General features: G+C 43.4%; 1 protein-coding gene across 2 annotated transcripts in view; it reads right to left on the reverse strand.

Moving 5' to 3' along the window:
- The window catches only part of ENPP6 (ectonucleotide pyrophosphatase/phosphodiesterase 6), a 77,365-nt gene that overhangs the window by 42,404 nt on the left and 12,270 nt on the right, over window positions 1-22,691 (reverse strand). Inside the window, exons 3-4 of one of the 2 annotated variants that reach the window (XM_043546046.1) lie at window positions 19,289-19,502; window positions 15,618-19,203 (exon numbers count right to left, since the gene is read on the reverse strand). The exons of the other annotated variant lie outside the window; for it this stretch is intronic. Coding sequence (XP_043401981.1) covers window positions 15,618-15,855 — 238 coding nt within the window. The 5' untranslated portion in view covers window positions 15,856-19,203; window positions 19,289-19,502. The remainder of the gene's footprint in view (window positions 1-15,617; window positions 19,204-19,288; window positions 19,503-22,691) is intronic. 2 annotated transcript variants of the gene reach the window in all.

A 22,691-nucleotide genomic window follows, 5' to 3' on the forward strand; every position in this document is an offset into this window, starting at 1 on the left:
GGAGGAAAATTCCTTCCCGACAATGGGGCCCACGTCCTTATTACACATGCATATCCACCGGAAGCTTTGTGCACCTTTAAGACAAACTGCCTTGTACGAAGACTGACAGTTACAGCCTCAGTTCCATGGAAGTCAGGAGATGAAGTTGGCTTTCAGTTGATTTCTAACATATAAGATGCAGTGAGATGTTCAGAACCCTTTAACACAGAAAATACATTCCTTGCGCATGATTAACAAGACACATGTTTCGACAAAATCCCTCCCAATGGGGAAGTGTTGCTTGATGGATGGTGCAAAAACAAAGCAAAAATAATGGGATCTAACAGTCACAGAGATGTTCAAATCAGCATCCCTTCACTTGAAGTCTTTGTGACACAGTTCGACAAGCATCCACTGGAGAGCAGTTTACAGTGTTTTCCCAGACAAGCTCAGTATCGGTTTTGACAGAAGTTTGTTGTAAATTTACCATACAACAAAAGAAACTAGTTTCATCTATTTCTTGATGGGTGTCTGTAATTTCCATGCATTACCAGAAGATAGCATCGTGTACTTTAAGAGTTAATCATGAGCTTGGCTTTTTTAAAAGGCAATCTTCAAGATTAAGTTGCTCTGAAAGTTCATGATTTACGCATCTTAAAAAAACAACTGATGTACGTGTGAGACACTTTCATCATTAGCCTGTGAGTCAGAGAGATGGCGAGGACCAAGATAACAGGTTTTGATTATTGTGAGAACAAGTGTAGCAGTTTCAACTAAAATAACCTCAACGTTATTTTTAAAATGAGATCTTTTGAGTGGAGGACTTCATTTCATTTGAGTATATATGGTCTTGAGAAGGGTTTTTTAATCACTTTCTCGGCTATACATTGATTGAATTAATGACACATGCTATTTCTCCCCCAACCTGAACCCTGCACTTCTCCTCCACCCCCACCCCGCCCCAAGTGGAAAAGTAGCATGTGGTTTATTTTTAATTGTAAGAATTTTTTAATTTCAAAAAATTCCTCTTTTGAAGAAATACCTGCTGGAACTCCCAAACAGTTGCACACCCAGCGTGATACAGAATAGTTGCACTGCAGTGTCTTGTCTCTGGAAGAGTTATTCTGGGACTAGGCAACACAGGCACAGCCATGGAATGGGCCTAGTCCTGTGAGCTGCTGCGTGAAATGGCAATATTTCAGTAGCATTTCAAAGTGTCATAGCTGTGACATGAGGCACCCCTGGATGAATGCTTTGTTCCACATACATCCAGTAGTGTGCAACTGGTTAAATGATTTATGGCATCCTTCCATTCTATCTCCTTTTAATGCACCTTTTGCCCGACCTCTGACCTCTCCTGCTGTGCATAGAGCCAAAGTACTGTTGCCTTTCTTGTGGCCTGAGTGGTCAGCCCATCTTTAGAGCTCGATGGGTTGTTTCCGTTAGGAACTGAAATTGATTATAGTCATTTCTTGGGTGTAATCCTGTTTATAAAGAACTTACACAAAGTCCTGTTTCTTAAATGTGGTAGGAACAGATAGGAGCTATTTTCTTTGCTCCTAATTCAAATTCGGCCCAAAAGAAGCTCCCTCTCTTGGCTTCCTCTCAGGGATCACCAGTGCTTCTATGGTGGTCTCCTGGCTGCTTTTCTGTTTTGGGCTTTCTCCTTCTGACACACACACAGACATGCAGCTGCAATCCAATCTGTTCCCAGTCTCTGCATTTGCCCTCAGTTCTAGCCACTGGCCTTAAGGCTCAGCTTCTACTTCAACCATACCATGCTGATCCATGACGTGGGCAGTGGATTCTATTGTTTCAGCGATCACTAAACCAGGTGGCATTTAATTGCTCCATTTAGGCTGAATGAAAGGCAGCTAACATGCCCATCAGCTTCACTGAGGTCTGTGATTGCCCATAGGTCAAAGACACACTTACTGCTATCTACAAACACCCTCCATTATAACAGTAGAAACAGCCTTTGTATGGGGAAACTATGCATAGGGTTGGGGGGAAGAAATCCATCCCCTTCCCTGGTCTGTCTTCAACTCCCTTGTGGGATGGTGCAGAGTCTGCATGAAGTCCATCCCTGGTGCAGACCAACCTCACTCTTTGTAGTAGAATAGTGTGGCAATTCTGACTCCTGAAGTTTGTGCCGCTGGGTGCTCATCCCCCTAAGTAAATTTTGTGCTTGTGAATGGTGCCAGCCTGAAAGCTCTAGAGCATTAACACTTCTGTTTATCCACAGAACAGTCATAATACCGACAGCAGTAGCACAAGCTTCCTGATATCATTCTACCCCTGTACTACCCTGCATAGGAGCAACCACTTCCGGGACTAGGAAGAGTAGTTCAGTCTCCAGGTCCATTCAGGCCTGGCCTGCAGTGGAAGCTTGTAGCCAGATTGTCTATTTGTGCCATTTGCAATCACTTTCTGTGTAATATAATCTCTTCACTGGGAACAGGACTGAGGCTACCAAAGAGACTTCATATAACTATGACCTTCAGCCTCCATGTATTTGGGTTGGATTTGAACCCATGACTTAGGGGTTTAAGGTTCAATATACTGTTGCTGTCAGTTTATCCACCTGTCTAGTAGGTAGAATAATACTGTCCTAACGGGGTTGCTGTGAGGTTTAATTAATTGTTTGTTAAAGAGAGAACAGAGAATTATTCAGATCAGTGAAAAGCTCATATTGCTGTAGATTCAATTTATTTTCTTTTAACTGCAAGCTCAACAAGGCCATGGAACATCAGTTTTCATTCTCAAGGCTCCCATCACATTTTGTAAAGGAACTTTGTATTCTGCAAAAATCTGCAGAATGAGCTGGACTATGCAGAGTTTCCACATACAATCATAGGACTGGAAGGGACCTCGAGAGGTCATCTAATCCAGTCCCCTGCACTCATGACAGGACTAAGTATTGTCTAGCCCATCCCCGACAGGTGTTTGTCTAACCTGCTCTTAAAAGTCTTCTGTGATGGAGATTCCACAACCTCACTAGGCAAGTTTTTCCTAATGTCCAACCTAAACCCCCTTTGCTGCAATTTAAAAACATGCAGATGTTCATGCTCTTACAATAACAAACTATTACAATACACCCATAATGGGTGATGGTGGGGGAACTAAAGTTTCAAACTTGCAATAGATTTTATTATAAGGAGTAAGCACAAAAGATCATTTAAAATATTTTTCAGATTCATAGATTTTAAGGCCCAAAGTGACCCTTAGATCAGCTAGTGTTCCTTCCTGCTTAAAACAAGCCTTAAGTAGAGCCCTGCAGATCTCCAGATATCCACTTTATATCTGCAGACCATGGTTGTGGATACAAATTTTCTATCTGTGCAGGGCTCTAGCCATAAGATTTCACCTGTTGCCCTGAATAGAGTTCAATAACTTGTTTGACTAATGTACTTTTTCCAAAAGGCATCCAGTCGTGAGCTAAAGACATCAAGAGATAGAGAATCTTTCATCTCCCTTGGTAGTTTGTGCCAGTGGTTAACCACCATTAGCACTGTAAAAATGTATGCCTTATTTCTAATTTGATTTTTGTGTGGCTTTAACCTCCAGCCATTGATTCTTGTTATGTCTTTCTCACTAGATTAAAGAGCCATTTAGCTCCTGGTACTTTCTCCCTGTGAAGGTAAATGGTAATCAAGTCCCCTCTTATATTTAATTTTGAAAAGCTAAACAGATTAAGCTCTTTAAGTCTTCTACTGTAGGGCATTTTCTCAAGTCAAAGAAAATAAATTGTTGTGCTCTTTTTAACAACTGGTACCTGGCAAAATTACATCACATGCTTTTAGATGGCTACCAGAACAACATGCTATATTCTTACTATCACTGTTGTTGCATCCCTATATAATTAAACATTAACTGGACAATCTCAAGAGGAGCAACAGGGCAAAAGGCAGATGCCATATACAAATGTCAGTAAGATAAAGTGACTGTAATGGCAGTAAAAAAACATCCCTTTGCCAAGTAACAGAAAAAACAGGAGATAATTCCTAAGAATATAGTGGCTACCATACACTTTGAGAAGGTTGTCAGCAAAACATGTTTACATGCCACAGCTAATTTAGGATGCTACATTTATTTTCTGTATTTAGCTCTCCTCCAAGCACCTTTCCCCCACTGGCTCTAGGCACTTTTGCCAACAGCAAAATATACTGACCCCAAGGATGAAATTTAAAAAAAATATGCAATCAACTGCCCCAAACAGCACCCACTCCAAAATCACTACCCTTGCTCATTCAATAGCCACCTGGATTCATGGGCTATACCCAAGATCAATACATAGTTCAAGTTGTTCCAATAATGAGGCTACTGACGCAAGACCTGATCTGGCTCCCATTAAAATCTATTTCATTGACTTCAATGTGTGTTGGGTCAGGTCATTACTAAGTAGCACTTCACATAGAAAACATGGGCTTCCAGTTTGTTTCTGGGTGGAGTTTAAGATGTTGGCTTTGACCTGTAAAGCCCTCAATTACCTCATAAAATGCCTCTCTCCTGTATGATGCCACTGTCATTGCAGTTGTAGGAGAGACATGAGCTAACAGCCTCCTATTTCTTTTAGGGGGCTTTGACTGTGTAAGTCACTGCCCCCACTTGTCTAACGAAGTGCTGATTAGTTTATGTTTAGGATATGCTTCAAGCCTCATTTAATTTCTCAGGATTCTCTTGAGTGGTGTAATGTGGTTAGATGCGGGCGGGAAGGCCATGAGTCTGAGTTTCACCTCTTGTGATGGTCCTCGCTCGGTGGTTTGTTGGTAGGGTGGCATTACCTAATGGTCAGGGCTTAGGCCCATGACTTGCAGGGGGGTTGTTGGTAAGGGCTCTGGGCCCTTTGAAGGCTATCAGTGCTCTGAAAGCCAAGGGATGCATAAGGCTGCCCTCCCTGAGCCACCTTCTATTACACCCGGTGATTGTCTCAAAATCGCCTTCTGGGTTAAGGTGGCGTGAAGGATGTCCAAGCACGCACAAGGCAGCCTCTGGCAGCTGTGTGTAGTGTGGTACCTCTCTTGGGCAGCAACTGTCTCCTCCTGTGGTATGGCCCACCCTCCTAGGCCACATCAGTCCTAGGGCTTTCCCCTGTTGGGGTAGCCCAAACAAAATAAAGAAGATTATCAAAGACTGGAGTTTGTATGAGAGAGGGGAATGCTTCCATCTCAGGCTGTCTCTGTAGGAGGTCCTCCCTTCCCTCAGAGGGGGACCTGTGGGAGAGATTCTGCCTTTCCCTCAGCTCTTCTCCATTGGAGCTGATCCTCTCTTCCCTGGTCTGCCCCCAAATGAGCTGCTCCCCTTCCTTTTAACTCCTCCAGTTGGTGCACTTCCTACAGGTGTGGAAGAGTGGGGCTGGCTGAGTCCAGAGCAGTTCCTTAATCCCTGGTTGACCAGTGTGGGATTTGTATACCCATCACACTTCTATTTGATGATAAAAGTACCATTTCTCCATCTGAAAGGAATGATACATTTCTCACCAAGCCCAGATGAAACTTAGAGCTGGTCTACACTTAAAAAATTAGATCGACCCACCTATGTTGCTCAGGATTGTGAAAAATTGCCCCCACCCTCCCCGCCGAGTGATGTGCTTAACTGACCTAAGTCCCCATGTAGACAGCATGAAATTCTTGCTTCAACCTAGCTACTGCCTTTTGGAGAGGTGGATTTATTACAGTGATGGGAGAATCATGCTGCAGCTGTGCCACTGTAGAGTTTTAAGTGTAAACAGACCCAAACTGTTTTTGCCAGAGATGATAATAGATACCTGTTTGCAGTATTGTAGCCATGTCAGTCCCAAGATATTAGAGGGACAAGGTGGTGAGGTAATATCTTTTATTGGACCAACTTCTGTTGGTGAACAGGACAAGCTTTTGAGCTTATACAGAGCTCTTCTTCAGGTCAGATACCTGAGCAGCAATGGATCTATGAACACTCCCAAATTGTTAACCTAAGAGACAAATCAGTGGTGCACCCTGTCATTAAGGGATGCTAATATAATCTCTGCCATCTCTTTCTGTTGCGTTTCCCAAACTACCAGTATTTCCTTGGTTTTGTTTAGACTGAGTCTCAGCCAGCTGATCTGCATCCAATCTCCAGTTTCAGTCAGGCACTGGGTAAGCCACCCCATTGCATCGGGCAGGTCAGATGAAATGGAGCCAGAGCTGGGTATAGTAATCAATGTATTGAAGACACCATAGTATATCGATGCAGTGTCCTAATCAGACACACACGCGATATAGAAATATAAAAAAGAAGAAACCTAGGGTTTCTCATATGAGAAAGCAGAAAAGCAGTTGCCCAAAGCTAGCCTCTGGATCTCTCTCAAACAAAGGAACGAGTCACTCAAGCAATCCTTTGTGGCTTTCTTTTAGATTTGCATAAAAGTTTCCCTGCAGCTGGGGTGAAGTCGGTACAGTATATGCTTTCTTCTGAGTCCCTTACCATGCAGATAGAATAAAAGGAAACACCAGGGAATAATACAGTCACAGTGTAATGGAGGGCATAGATCCCATCCTGGGGGGGGCAGGGAAAGAGTTAAAGCTCTCTGTCTGAACAGCTGCTAACCCTTAATGCAGGGTTTTCCAGGGAGCTAAGCCAGGAGGGACATGTGGTGGGGTTCAACCTAAGGAAGTTTCTAAATTCCAAAGTGGACTATCAGAGGAATGTGCTTTGGAGAGTATGGCAGTCTGATCTAGACCACTTTAAGACCCAGAGGCGAAATCCTGGCCCTGTTGAAGTAATTGGCAAAACTCCTGTCTTCAGTGGTCACAGGATTTCACTCCAGACCTTCCCCATATGAAGGAGAGAACAGGCTAAAGTAAGTCTCGTTTTTTAGAAAGGGTTTGCACTTTGGCTGCACATGGCTGATTTTTTATTTAGAAAACTAGGCTGATATCAGTTCTGTCACCGCTGTTTACTTGCTGTGTTTTGTTTTGTGCTTTGGTCTCTCTGACCTGCAGAAGTTAAGCCTAACCCAACAGGTCTGTCATTTCTACAGCAACAAAAGATAAATGTCGTCTGTTTAGCAATAGGAGTGGGTAGAGTGGTTCAGATGACGCTTGGGCTGGTGCTTATTCCTCAGTCTGAAATTAACTTGATTTTTTTACAATTTCATTATAAAAAGTTCAGTAAAATATATGTATAAAAGAAGCCCTGCATGTACCTCTGCACTTTTTAGTTTCCTGTGGTATTTCTGCTTTCTGACATAGCTGACACTGAGACCCACTGGAATTTCTTTATTGTTACTTATCACTTGTATTATAATAGTGCCTAGAGGCCCGTCCCCCGAAGTAAAACTGGGGGTGATTGTGCTAGGCATTATACACATGCATAGTGAGACACATCTCCTGTCCTACTGCAGTCTAAATAGGCAAAACTAACAAAGGTTGGGAGGGGAAACAAAGACACAGAGAACAGGAGTACTTGTGGCACCTTAGAGACTAACCAATTTATTTGAGCATGAGTTTCATGGGCTACAGCCCACTTCATCAGATGGATAGAATGGAACATATAGTAAGAAGATATATATACATACAGAGATCATGAAAAGGTGGAAGTTGCCAGACCAACTCTAAGAAGCTAATTAATTAAGATGCACTATTATCAGCAGGAGAAAAAAACCTTTTATAGTGATAATCCAGATGGCCCATTTCAGACAGTTGACAAGCAGGTGTGAGGATACTTAACATGCAGAAATAGATACCATTAACTTGGGCTTGAATAGAGACTGGGATTGGCTGGGTCATTACACAAATTGAATCTATTTCCCCATGCTAAGTATCCTCACACCTTCTTGTCAACTCTCTGAAATGGGCCATCTTGATTATCACTACAAAAGGTTTTTTTCTCCTGCTGATAATAGCTCATCTTAATTCATTAGCCTCTTAGAGTTGGTCTGGCAACTTCCACCTTTTCATGTTCTCTGTATGTATATATATCTCTTACTATATGTTCCATTCTATGCATCCGATGAAGTGGGCTGTAGCCCACAAAAGCTTATGCTCAAATAAATTTGTTAGTCTCTAAGGTGCCACAAGTACTCCTGTTCTTTTTGCAGATACAGACTAACACGGCTGCTACTCTGAAAGACAGAGAGAATCCACTTGCCAAGTTCACACACCAATCTGGGAATCAAAAGCAGTTCTTGTGACTCCCAGTCCAATATCCTAACCACTAGAGTATACTGCCTCTCCAGTTCTTGCTAGAGAACCTTTTCTCTCACTGTTTCTAGGTCCTGGAGAACTTGGTCAGCAGCACTGGAATTCCTAGCTATTTAGGAAACAAACCTAAAAACTTGAGATGGACCCAGAATTGGGCCTTGCCATCCTCAATTGATGGGAAGTTCAGATCTGGATACAAATGGTGCTGGTCTGATTTTGATATGCATTCCCAATGGGAAAGTGCAAATCAGGGATTTGCTTAAGTGCATCTAACAGTGCATGTGCAAAGTGAGCAGACATTTGTATTGCCTACAATGTTATAAAAATGAGCACTGGGCCTCAGGTCTCTCTAACAGAACAAACCAATCTGAAATACTGAATCTGAAAACAAACTCACCTCTCCCAGCCTGGGGATGTTTGGATTCAGAGCTCGATTACATAGGCCAATCCCTATGCTGCAGCCTTTGGAGGTTTGCCTAGAACTAGTTGGACTAGCAAGTACCTATTTTTATAAACTGTGCTTGACATATCTCCCAATATCCCATGATCTTTGCCAGAGAAGGGAAATATTCAGTCTGGCATCACTACTTCGTTCAAAATGACAGAATAAAGGGAATAATGCAGGGTAATCTGACATCATCATATTATTATTATTTATTACTACTACTATATTCTTTCATTTGCATAGCACCAACAGAGTGCTAGGATCTTCACAGTCAGGTGTACAAACATCACTACAGTTTCACTCAATCAAAAAGTAAAAAAAGAAAATTGATTCAATTGTCCTGTGTAAATGGGTTTAGGAAAATTCTACAGCTCTTTGCTCCAATCTCTCTCCTCAGTGGAGATCAGTGTGAATCACGTTGGACACTGTCATACTCCTATTGCCACTGATTAGAGAAGTGAGGGTGTAGGCCTGTAAAATCAGAGCCATCATATTCGCTGGTCTAAAGCAATTCTCATGGTGTTGCTGCTTTATACAACGTCAATCTTATTGGGCTGGAGGCATGTCAAAGTGAATGGTGTCTCCTGAAGGCCCCATGTTCTGCCTGTCAGTTACAGCACCTGCTGCTCTTCTTTATCGCCAGATGCCATTGGGCCTGCATCTTGCTGAAGTCCAGAAGGACCTCAAAGGCGATGCTCATGTTAATTCTTTCATTACTTGTCTGAAACTACTGAGAACATTCAGTAGGGTGCCAAAGGAAGCACAAAGAGAGAGCTGCTGTGGATGATGTGTCCTGCCATCTGTGGGGCCCCAGGCAAAAATGACACCTGCAAGATGTGAACAGACAATGTGTGGCCCCAGAAGAGCTTATTAATGAAGATTTTACAATACTGTTATGATCCTCCAAAATCAAGCTGAGCTACAGGAGAGATTTCACTGGCCTAGGATATATATAAATGTGCAGTACTGGTGGAAATCTTATGTCAAATGGATGAGAAAGAAAGCTCAGTAACATGCTTTTGATTTCTAAGGAGGATCCATTTGACCATGTAGCAGGGGATGTCATGAACCCTTACACTAGTATATTAATGATTATAGTGCCTCTTGGTCTAAGGTCTATATTTTAAGAGGATCTAATGGATGCCTCTACTAAATGGTGTGTAGACCATTGAACTGATGACTAGAAAGTATATGAACTTTTTACAGTCTTCCAGTGGTGAATGGTTACTATACCTTTAGCTCTGGATATATAAATACCTAGAGATATTGGTGTCTAGCTACTGCTAGTGCTAATATTAGTTGGTAACAGGCACAGTCTTAGAAGTACCATAAATAGACAGATGTGCAATACAAGGTTTTAGTTACCGGATGAGCAAAAAGCTCTATGCTTCAATTTGTGGCATATGAACTTATCTCTAGAGTTGTACAAACATTTTCTGTTTTCCATTCTGGGGACATTTTTTCAGTAAAAACAAACCCAAAGGTTCACAACATTTTTGAGAGCCAAAGGGAAATATTTGGCACTCAGAACCATACCCTGTCTCAGATTGGTGGATATACAACATGAGGCGTGTACTTTATAGAATGCCTGGGTCAACAAAATTAAGACCTCCCAAGACTTGGGAAGCTTCCCCAACTCCCATGGATAGCATTCCACCACCTCCTCAGGCCTTGCCTTGATAATGTTGTAAGGCTATGGGTATGTTGACACTACAATCAGGAAGAATGAGTGACGCTGGTTTAGACACACTTGAGCAGTGTAGTCTCAGCAGCATGGGAAGCGCCACAAGTTAGCTGCTTGCATATGTACCTAAGGTTCTGGGCAGGGTTGTATTTGGGCCAGGGGGAGGGTAGCTTGTGCCACTGCCTTACTGCCACTAGGTCAAAACTAGCTGACTGTGGTGTAATCATACCCATAGATTCTCCGGTGGGATAACCAGCCCATATGTAGTGGTGCTGCAAAGCCAGCTACAGTATGTGATTCACAGTATGCCATTTGAAATTTAACAGTACATCACTCAAGAAGGGAGGACACTGTCAACTTTAAAATCATACGTCATAAACAAACATGTTAATGCTGTTGCTAATAATGCCTTTGATTGTCAAAAGAGAAGGAAAAAACTTTAACATTCAAACTATTTGTCACTATGCTCTTTTTTCACTTTTGCCATGGCTCTCAGCGTGGACAAAGTAAATTAGTGAAGTGCGTTTCATTTTGGTTTATAATTGATTTCACTCAGCTTCTAAGTGCTCCAATGTTTGTGTTTCAGGCACTGCATGGGTAATGTTTATATGTTTAAAAACATGTTTTCTTTAATATTTCATTTGAGTTTTAAAATATGAAACATTCTCTTGGTCTTGTCTCTTACAGAAGCTTACTTTGGAACTAAATTTAGTCTCTTCTTTGACTAAGTTGTAGCCCAGATAATTTTAGTTATGTAGCAAAAACCAGGCACATGCTTCATCATATGAGAACTATGATAATCAGTATTCTGCAAGCATTCATTATTCTCCATTAACATGAGGTTAATAATAATGCTGTTAGTAGGGCACTGAACCATGCAATTATGAGCTTGAGTTAATACTTGCCTCTTCATCAGACTTCGTGCTAACTACTTCCCCCAGCATCTAGGCATTGGGTTGGTTAACCCAGTAAGCAGATGCTCATATCACAAAAAGCACCACTACATTTGGCAGAAATTGCCAACTTTCTTGTCCTTAGAGGGGTCTGGTGATTGAGCGACAATGTTGCCCTTGGCAATGAGCACTCCAGCTCGGAGCAAGATGGTATAAGGAAACTGTGCTGCAGCTGCAGCTGCTAGGCCTGGACCTGGATAAATATTAGAATCCCCAATGACCTCTATATGCCACTTTCCCATAGCCCTACCATTCATTTCCATGTTTTAAATAAATCCATGTACTCTACTTGCAAAGATCTATCCTTCTCAGCTGTACTTCTACACCTGTAATTGTAATGCTTTGAGATCCTTGGATGACACGTGACATTGAAATGTAATTACAATGGGACTCTGACAAGATTTTTGCTTTGCAAATTGTACTGTAGCTTCGATCCAGGGTGTGAGAACTGTGGTAATGTAAAAGAACTAATATTCCTGTTTCATCATCTAAATTCCTTTATAAATGCTATGAAACCTCAAGAGCACATGTGAGATTTCTGTATGCAGGATCTTTGAAGTAGGACGTGTTTCAAGCTCTTGTTGCCTGACCCTTTTAATAGTTAATAATCATTGTATTGATGGCTAGTTGATCAAAAGGTCATAAGGTTCTTGTCCCAAATCAGACTACACAGAATTAAAACCAACATCTTGTTGGAAGCCTCAGCGTGGATGGCAAGGAGGCTCACACTGTGGGCAAAGTAAAGCCTTAGAGATTGTTATTAAAATGAGTAAAGCCAGAAGACCTTCAAGCCCCATGAAAAAAGATAAGAATAGTACAGTACTGGGGGTATCTGTGGTATCGTTCTTTGCATAAGCTCTTAGATTTTCATACTCCCACCCTTCCTTGAGTAGCTAGTGGTGAGAGACAAAGGACCAGCCCTGTCTCTGGCATGGCATGGCAGTGATTCCGATGTTGGGGGTGTGAGTTTTGTGCTGTTTAAAGTTTATACACATGTTAAAGGGGACCTTGCTGAATTTGTAACTATTGAGGAGTATGGAGAATATGTTGCAAACACAATTGCTGCTGCATTGTAATTTGTAGAAGTGGGAAAGGTCCCAGACCTAATCAAAGATGAACAATTATTAAATTGGTACTGTATTGTCCAAAATGTTTTCAAAGGCGTGCGAAGGAGCGATCCACAGGTTTGGACTTGTGCCGACACTTATCATTAGGACCAATTTGACAGATGGGATCTGTGACACCACACATGTTTTGCTAAAGATTATGCAGTAGCATGGTTGTCATAAATATAAAGGGAAGGCTAACCACCTCCTGGCCAGAGGAAAAAACCCTTTCACCCGTAAAGGGTTAAGAAGCTAAAGATAACCTCGCTGGCACCTGACCAAAATGACCAATGAGGAGACAAGATACTTTCAAAGCTGGAGGGGCCGGGGGGGGGGGACGACAAAGGGTTCTCTCTGTCTGTGTGTTGCTTTTGCCGGGACCAGAGCAGGAATGCAGGTCAGAACTCCTGTAAAGGGCTAATAAGCAATCTAGTTAGATATGTGTTAGATTCTGTTTTGTTTAAATGGCTGATAAAATAAGTTGTGCTGAATGGAATGTATATTCCTGTTTTTGTGTCTTTTTGTAACTTAAGGTTTAGCCTAGAGGGATTCTCTATGTTTTGAATCTGATTACCCTGTAAGGTATTTACCATCCTGATTTTACAGAGGTGATTCTTTTACTTTTTCTTCAATTAAAATTCTTCTTTTAAGAACCTGATTGCTTTTTCCTTGTTCTTAAGATCCAAGGGTTTCGGTCTGTGTTCACCTATGCAAATTGGTGAGGATTTTTATCAAGCCTTCCCCAGGAAAGGGGGGGTAGGGTTTGGGAGGATTTGGGGGGGAAAGACGTTTCCAAGTGGGCTCTTTCCCTGTTATATATTTGTTAGACGTTTGATGGTGGCAGCGATAAAGTACAAGGGCAAAAGGTAAAATAATTTGTACCTTGGGGAAGTTTTAACCTAAGCTGGTAAAATAAGCTTAGGGGGTTTCTCATGCAGGTCCCCACATCTGTACCCTAGAGTTCAGAGTGGGGAAGGAACCTTGATGGTCCTTGTATGTCTCATTCAGTCTTCTGGCGTGAGTCCAAACACTCACTCCCCCCTTAGATTTTGCGGAACTAAGGATATCTTGCTCAATGGCAGGAGCTGGATTTTAACAGTAAAAGGTCACCGCAAGGAACATGGAAGTGATCACCGCAAGATCTGTTTGAGCAGGGGGTGACAGGTGTACTTAGTGCCCCAAAATCTAAGGGGTGACTGTCACACTATTTATCTATGCCAAAGGTCACAGGCCTACTATACTTATGCTAATTTATACTAATTTGCTTAAACTAATGTCTTACAGGACATGGGCCTGTAGGTTTCCTGTGTTACAGCTGGATATAATGCAGGCTAAGGCAGCCCTATGGGCTTCAGGGCTACGCTCTCAAAGAGATGAACAGATTGTGGATTTCACTCCACCTGTATATAAAACCGAAAGGGATTCTTTGGGAGATGAGGTCAAAAACTGAAACTGAGGCCCCCAACCCTTCAAAAAACAAATTACCTCTAAGGGGAGGTCCAGGAATCTGTTATGATGGAGGGGCGGCTGGGCCAAATTTGAGTAGTGGTGTGACCCTGTGCACCGGTCGCAACACCACTTGGTTTGGGGCCCTCTTGAACAGACATCGGGGCAAACTGCCCCTTTTGTCCCCACTAGGAGGCTCTGCCTATATAAACCTAATGGTTGTGATGGTCAAGCTTGACGGTGAGGGAAAGCAATCACTACTTCTGCACTTTTTGTTCTTGGGCCAATTTCGGGCAAAGTCTTTTTACAAATATGAAGTGCAGACGTGATTTGTTTATATAGCAAGAAAATGATCCATGGTGCAGTTGCACTTTTATTCTTTATAAGGGTGTTTACTTTGCAAAACAGCGTTTTTCATGGGCTTGCCCTGGGCGGTGATGAAAAGATGTGCATTTTCTAAGAAATGAGCATTGAAAAGGGGCATTTTCTTCCAAGCTGGGGAAGGAAGGGTTAAGTAATTTTGAAACAAACCAGTCAAAACTGATGTCAGCTTTTTGATTTATAGTGGCATCTATTTATTTCTAAACAAGCAGTACATGAACTGCTAGGCATTGTATTGTTCTATGGACAGACAAAGCCACTGCCTGGCTAGAAAAGAACTGACTTTTTTCTAGTTAGTCTGAAGGTCTTGTTTATTGAATAACTGGGGAGACATTCAAGTTTGAGAGAGTCTATTCCCTGCTTACAGTAATTCTTCATTTCTGATTGTTTAGCTGACGTTTATTCTCCAAAGTAACTTTCCTAATGTACTTAGCTATTCTGCTACTGCATAGCTGTCTAGCATCATGCTGAGTTACAAAGAAACTAATTTTAAAATATACTATGAAAACAGATCGAATGGGCATTTGTAATATCTTGATCACATTGCCTGCTTTGTAAGAACCCTTTCTTGGCATTCAGAAAATGGCAAGATGTAATGGGAATGAGCAAAAGCAAGAATCTTTACACTCTTTCGTTTCTAATTGGATGCTTCATAGTCTTTTGCAAATACGGGGTCTTAGGGGAGAGTTAAAACAGAATTCAATAAATCCTCATAATCTAATGGCCAAAGCAGGATGTCAGTTTTATTTAAAGACCAGTTTAATGCAGAACTGTCTAGAGCAGCTCTGCTTTCTGAAAACAAGACATACTTTGGTCATCCTCACTTTATATTAGTCCTTGTTAAATGCATAAATTGAGTCTCCGGACATACTTTGTATGTTTACATTCCAAATGTTTCCCATCCATTTCTACTTTCTAACTCAGAAAGAAAAAGACACTTAGTTATACAGTATTCAAGCATTATAGATATTCCAGACAACCATGAAAAATGGCATTTTACTCAGATCTGAGGAATTTTGTGTGTACTGTATCTCAGAGAAAATGAAATGCAACAGGAGAAGCAACTAGAGATCACCTATGCCTACAGGTTATGTATACAGCAATTACAATAATTTTCAAGAAACTTTATTATGAAAACTACATAGCTGGTGAGCTAGTGAAAAAGCAAACTTTTGAAAACAAATCCTAACTTCTTAGCAAGATTATATTTACACAGCATGTGTCCAACTTTACTTTAGATTGGAGAGACTTGATAGATTTATTTATCTTGCTGTCTTCATTGAAATTCAGAGTCAGTACTGTAATACTTTTTAGACCTCACTAAGGATAACAGTACAGCTGAAACCCTAACCTAGAGTATATTCATCCCTCTGTGTAGCAAAATCTAATGACCTTAACTTGATCTAAGAAGCTACCTGACAGCTCTTAAGAGCATCACAACACATAAAAGAAAGTACTCACCAGTCATCAGCGTGTAATAATTTGGATAGGAAAGGCTGGGAAAGTCTGGGGTCATGTAATCCACTTTCACTCCCCTGTCCACAATCTCTTTAAAGCCAGGCAGGGACTCCAGTTCATTGTCATTGATGTAATCATAACGAAAGCCATCGATCAGAAACACTAAAAGCTTTCGACGGGCAAAGGATGAGCTTGCCATAGTGAGAACAAGGAGGAAAGAGAGGGTCATGTGCTTTGCCATGTTGATAGAACTCTCGCCAGAGCACTGTCAGTGCTGCCTGTCCCTTTGCAATGACGCTGGGTGAGGTGTCTGAAGCTGCTTTCAGGGGCTGGACCTTACACTGCTCTCCTCACTTGGCCGGTTTAATTTGCAGGGTTTAAAGGTACAGCACCATTTATTAAAACTGCTAGGCTTGCAAGGTTACAGGTTAAGTGCTAAAGTATGATTAACTTTGCTTCCAAGTGTATAGTGTGTGTGGAAGAGAGAGCTTGTTACACTTGTGTTCAAAAAATGTACTTAGCAACAGAAAAACACTCTGTACAAGGAATTGGAGACGAAGAGGAAATTCTAGGGATCAGTCAGCGTGTGCTTGTTAACATTACCTTTTGGCCTAACAAAAGAAAACAGTAGGAATAATGTAGCATTTGGTTTCCAGTTTCTACGTGTCCATTTCAGTGTAAAACTCCATGTTCCACTTGGTTAGCTGTGTCTGTAAAAACCACTGGAATAATGCAAACAACTTAAAAAAAAGTAACCAAGTTTTTAAGTAGAAGAACTCTAATGGAGGTTAACAACCTCTTTTTGAGTGTTTTAAAAGGATCTCCAGGGACATAGAGGTGTACTTTATTTTCTTGCTATGGCTTTTGGTAGAAGACTGGCCTAAGATTATCATAAAACCCCCCATCTCATTATTTATTTGTATTAGCATAGAATCTAGGTGCCCCAGTCGTGGACCAGGACCCCATAGTGCTAGGTGCTGTCCAAGCAGAAAAAAATGACAATCCCTGCTCCAAGGGGTTGACGGTCTAAGTACCCACTCGTGCTGTGGTATTGTCAAATTACACAATATATTATTAATACAGCCCTTTTGTAAACAAGTGAGTTTTCTGTGTTCTATAACATTGTAAAATATCGATTAGGAATTGAGTGATTCACAAATTCACACATGAAAAAAACAGGTTAAAATTTTACCCATGAACAACCCATCTTCCTCCTTGCCTGAAAATCTATAATCTTCCACAAGAGGATCGATCTCCTTTGAACCCCTCCTGCTACGCCTCTCCCAATTCTTACCTTTTGTGCAGAGGCACCTAACTCTAGCAGTCTCCTGGTTTGCCTAGTGCATACCTGCCTGACCAGAGATCCACACCCATTTCTGTGGCATATGAGTGCAGAACAAATTTAAATACAGCAAAGAGTCAGATTGTGGAACTTCATTATCCTGTATTCTCTACCTTTTCCCCTTTTAACCTCATGAGTGTGTGCTTAGGTGTAACTTGTTTTGTTCACCAGCTATGTGTAGTTATTGGGGGGAGCAGAGAGGAACTAGCAGAGAGCGGTGAATCCTACCTATAGTTGTGTTAGCCCCAGAGTTCAAAGGCTTAGGCATGGTCTACACTACAAAGTTAGTTTGACGCAAGGCAACTTACGTCAACCTAGTTGTGCAAGTGTTGTGACAAAGTTCCTCCTCTGCCTTGGTGGGTCCTGCGCTTATTGGCGGATTTGCTCGCCTCAGAGGTTCACGGCAGACCTCAGTTTGGCCACTTTTGTGGCTCAGATCTGCCGTTCACTCTGTTAGCCTCATCACTGGCCAGCATGGGGAAAGGAAGAACAATCCCCGCAGTCTCTGCTGATCCACCTAGTGGATCGGGGAACAGGCCAGAGACCTTCCCCCCTGGTGGAACCCACAGTCCAGTTCAACTCCTCCAGGATCAAGTAGGGAGTTGGGGGGATGGAGGGAACCTGGGCCCGCCCTCTACTCCGGGTTCCAGCCCAGGGCCCTGTGGATTGCAGCTGTCTACAGTGGCTCCTGTAACAGCTGTGTGACAGCTACAACTCCCTGGGCTACTTCCCCATGGCCTCCTCCCAACACCTTCTTTACCCTCACCACAGGACTTTCCTCCAGATGTCTGATAATGCTTGTACTTCTCAGTCTTCCAGTAGTATGCCTTTTCACTCTCAGCTTCTCACCCCTCTTGCTCCCAGCTACTCGCACGCGCACCACAAACTGAAGTGAGCTCCTTTTTAAACCCAGGTGTCCTGATTTGCCTGCCTTAATTGATTCTAGCAGCTTCTTGATTGGCTGCAGGTGTTCTAATCAGCCTGTCTGCCTTAATTGTTTCCAGAAAGTTCCTGATTATTCTGGAACCTTCCCTGTTGCCTTACCCAGGGAAAAGGGACCTACTTAATCTGGGGCTAATATATCTGCCTTCTATCACTTTCCTGTAGCCATCTGGCCCGACCCTGTCACAGTGTCTATACTTAAATTTGTCTCCCACTGAGGTAAGTGCCCCGTTACACTGACATAGTAATACCACCTCCCTGAGAGGCATAGAGTCATGGTCAATATACTTAGGTTGATGCAGTGCGAGTGTAGACACCGTGATAGCTTTGTTGACTCTAATTGTCCTCCAGCAGCTGTCTCATAATGCCCCACACTAATGACTCTGGTCACCATTGTGAACTCCACTGCCCAGGGGTCACAAAGACTGGAAGCCCCGCTCCCCTTTAAAGCCCTGCAAATTTTTGAAATTCCTGTTCCTGATTGCCTGCCTTAGCGAGCACACCTAGCAGCTCTCCATTGTTGAGTGCAACTGGCCGGCTGATCATAACGGCTCCAGGCTCCAGATGCGCTCCTGCCTGGAGTAGACAGGAGATATTGGCTCTCCCGAGTCCTGGGCCTGTGGGGAGAAAAGGCTGTGCAGGCACAGCTCCAAAACAGCCACAGAAACATCAATGTCTGTGAGCAGATAGCTCGGAGGATACAGGAGAAGGGCTACAGCAGGAACCAGCAGTAGTGTCGTGTGAAAGCCAAGCAGTTGCGGCAGGCATACCAGAAGGCCAGGGAGGCCAACAATTGATCCAGTGCTCAGCCTCAGACCTGCTGCTTTTACAAAGGGCTGTGTGCCATACTCAGCAAAGACCCTACCACCACACTGCCATGGATACATCCAAGGAGCCTGAGTCACAAGTTCCTGCTGTGACCAGCAAGGAGGAGAAGGAGTATGGGGGACAGGTGACCCGGGGAATCCAGCTGCACAGTGAGCCAGGACCTGTTTTTGACTCCCCCGCAATCCAGCCAGTCCAGCAAAGACAAGCCCAGTGCAGGTGAATGAACCTCAGTGTGTACATACATTTTCAATTATAGGGAAGGCCCCCCCAGAGTAGGTTTCTAGGTAGGGCTGCATTACTTCTTCCTCCGCAGTAGGACACTTTCCCACACCATTCAGCAATAACTTCAGCAGGCACCTTTGCAATATGCAGGCGAGCAGCATACACGCCCGGGCAGCTTCGGGAGACCACAAGCAGTTGTTCTCTCTCTGCCTTTGTTACACTCAGGAGTGAGATGCCAGCTAAAATAATCACCGCCTGTGGAAAATAGTGCCAGTATTCAGTGCCATTGGCCTATACTACTAGAATTGTGCAACCCCAACCGCCAGCCGGCCATACTCACCGTGGCGAGTGCTGTGACTGGTGCCGTGCACAAGCAATCCCAAGCAGAAGTGAGAATGTAGCACTTAAAACTTTAGGGGAGCGAGGGAAGTGAGTTCAGCATCTTAGGTTTCGCTTTACATAGTGAATATGCTGACAATGGTACCACTGTGTGTTTTATCTTCAGCTGCTGCCATTGTGGCCTTAAGGGTCTCCCCCTCCATGCCTGCAGAAGCCTGAGCCAGATAAGGAGGAGAAAGAAGAGGACTTAAGATAACATGTTCAATGAGATCCTGTGAGCTAGTGCTGCATCGGACTGAGAGCACAGGGCCAAGAGAATGAACGTTGCGGACAGCCTGGAGAGTGAAAGAGCAGAGAGAAGAAAGGCCCAGGAGTCCCAGCAGGAAAAGGAGAGGGAGATGCACCAGGACATAATGAGGCTTCTTAGGTAGCAAACACAGATACTGCAGACAATAGTAGACCTCTGGTTCAACAATCCAGGGCTCCCCTACCTTTGCAGCCTATTGAGAACTCAGTATCAGGATCTCCCTATACCCCCCACCCTCAACATTCCACATGGCCTCAGGGCACTTCCCTGACCATTCCATCCTGGGGGACATTAAAGACAATCATAGCTTCACTTGCACTCACTGTGGCTTTCACAGGACAGTGTATGAGTAGCTTAAATAGACATGAATGTTTTTTCCCCTTCCTAAATTCTATTCTCACAATAAAACATAGTAAATTAAGTTTTTAATGGATTTGTTGTAAAATTGCAGGGTGGGGGGTTGCACTGATTTTGTTACAGAAGAAAATTCTATTATTTGGAACATAATTTATCCTTATTAGTTCACAACATATCCTGTTGAGTGCTCAGCAGTTCTGAAACCAGCCAATTACCTTTTACTGCACAGTGTCACACAACTCATAGGATCATTCACAAACAAAATTAATAGGTGCGTTGACAGTGTTCTATCCCTACATGTACAGCAATCAGCCCCCAGCCACAAAAGAACAAGCCAGGTAGGGCACACTATAACAAGAGGACACTATTCTGGCTCACTGTTAAAATGGTCTTTCAAAGCCTCCCTGAACTGTAAAGCTCCATACTGAATTCTTTTAATAGCCTTTGTATCTGGCTCTTCAAATTCTTTTAGGTTTTAGGGTAAGATCTGGGAACGCTATGAGGTAATTACCAGCTCCCAGGCGCTCTCAGACCATAAATGGTCCCTCCCACAATGCTTCCGTCTTATTGGCCTGGAGCACTTTCAGGACCATGACTTGGTCACCTCCTCTGAAGGAACGCTCTCTGGCATGTTTATTATACCAGGCCTTTTGCTCTTGTTGAGCATCCTGTAGGTTTTTTCGAACAAGGGCTAGTGAGTCTTTGAGGGTGTTTTGCAGGTTGGTTACAAAGTTCAAAATGTTAGTTTCTGGAGAAGATGTAACCCCCTCCCATTGCTGCTTTACCTACTATAATGGCCCCTTAACTTTGTGGCCATAAATGAGTTCAAAGGGTGAAAATCCCAAATGGGATGTGGTACAGCCCTGTAGGCAAAGAGCAACTGCTGCAACTCCCAACCATTGGAGCGCTTATTCCCGAATTAGCGTATCATGCCCCCCAAAGTCCCATTAAACTTCGCCACTAGGCCATTTGTTTGATGGTGGTAAGGGGTTCACCCCATGAGCTTCCCAAAGACATTTCATGGTCCCTGCCAGGAAGTTAGTTCCCAAATCCATAAGGATGTCAGAGGGCCAACCTACCCTGGCAAAAATGTCTGTTAATGCCTGACACACACTTTTAGCCCTGGTGTTGCCTAGAGCTACTGCTTCCTGCCATCGGATGGCAAAATCCATTAAAGTCAGTATGTACAGCATTCCTCTGGGTGTATTTTAGGGAAAGGATGCAGAATATCCACAGCTACTTGCTGAAATGGAACCTCAATGATGGGGAGTGGCTGGAGAGGGGCTGTCAGGGCTGAATGCCAACTCTGTCGCTCCGAGTGCAGAAGTGGGTGCCGCAAGGATTTAAAAAATGAATACTTGCCAGTTCATAGAATCATAGAATATCAGGGTTGGAAGGGACCTCAGGAGGTCATCTAGTCCAACCCCCTGCTCAAAGCAGGACCAATCCCCAATCAAATCATCCCAGCCAGGGCTTTGTCAAGCCTGACCTTAAAAACTTCCAAGGAAGGAGATTCTACCACCTCCCTAGGTAACGCATTCCAGTGTTTCACCACCCTCCTAGTGAAAAAGTTTTTCCTAATATCCAACCTAAACCTCCCCCACTGCAACGTGAGACCATTACTCCTTGTCCTGTCCTCTTCTACCACTGAGAATAGTCTAGAACCATCCTCTCTGGAACCACCTCTCAGGTAGTTGAAAGCAGCTATCAAATCCCCCCTCATTCTTCTCTTCCGCAGACTAAACAATCCCAGTTCCCTCAGCCTCTCCTCATAAGTCATGTGTTCCAGACCCCTAATCATTTTTGTTGCCCTTCGCTGGACTCTCTCCAATTTATCCACATCCTTCTTTTAGTGTGGGGCCCAAAACTGGACACAGTACTCCAGATGAGGCCTCACCAATGTCGAATAGAGGGGAACGATCACGTCCCTCGATCTGCTCGCTATGCCCCTACTTATACATCCCAAAATGCCATTGGCCTTCTTGGCAACAAGGGCATACTGCTGACTCATATCCAGCTTCTCATCCACTGTAACCCCTAGGTCCTTTTCCGCAGAACTGCTGCCTAGCCATTCGGTCCCTAGTCTGTAGCTGTGCATTGGGTTCTTCCGTCCTAAGTGCAGGACCCTGCACTTATCCTTATTGAACCTCATCAGGTTTCTTTTGGCCCAATCCTCCAATTTGTCTAGGTCCCTCTGTATCCTATCCCTGCCCTCCAGCGTATCTCCCACTCCTCCCAGTTTAGTATCATCCGCAGATTTGCTGAGAGTGCAATCCACACCATCCTCCAGATCATTTATGAAGATATTGAACAAAACCAGCCCCAGGACCGACCCCTGGGGCACTCCACTTGACACCGGCTGCCAACTAGACATGGAGCCATTGATCACTACTCGTTGAGCCCGACAATCTAGCCAACTTTCTACCCACCTTATAGTGCATACATCCAGCCCATACTTCTTTAACTTGCTGACAAGAATACTGTGGGAGACCGTGTCAAAAGCTTTGCTAAAGTCAAGAAACAATACATCCACTGCTTTCCCTTCATCCACAGAACCAGTAATCTCATCATAGAAGGCGATTAGATTAGTCAGGCATGACCTTCCCTTGGTGAATCCATGCTGACTGTTCCTGATCACTTTCCTCTCGTGTAAGTGCTTCAGGATTGATTCCTTGAGGACCTGCTCCATGATTTTTCCGGGGACTGAGGTGAGGCAGGCTTGTATTACACTCCCAAGGTG

The sequence above is a fragment of the Chelonia mydas genome, chromosome 4 (genome assembly GCF_015237465.2).
Source record: "Chelonia mydas isolate rCheMyd1 chromosome 4, rCheMyd1.pri.v2, whole genome shotgun sequence".
NCBI classification, from domain to species: domain Eukaryota; kingdom Metazoa; phylum Chordata; order Testudines; family Cheloniidae; genus Chelonia; species Chelonia mydas.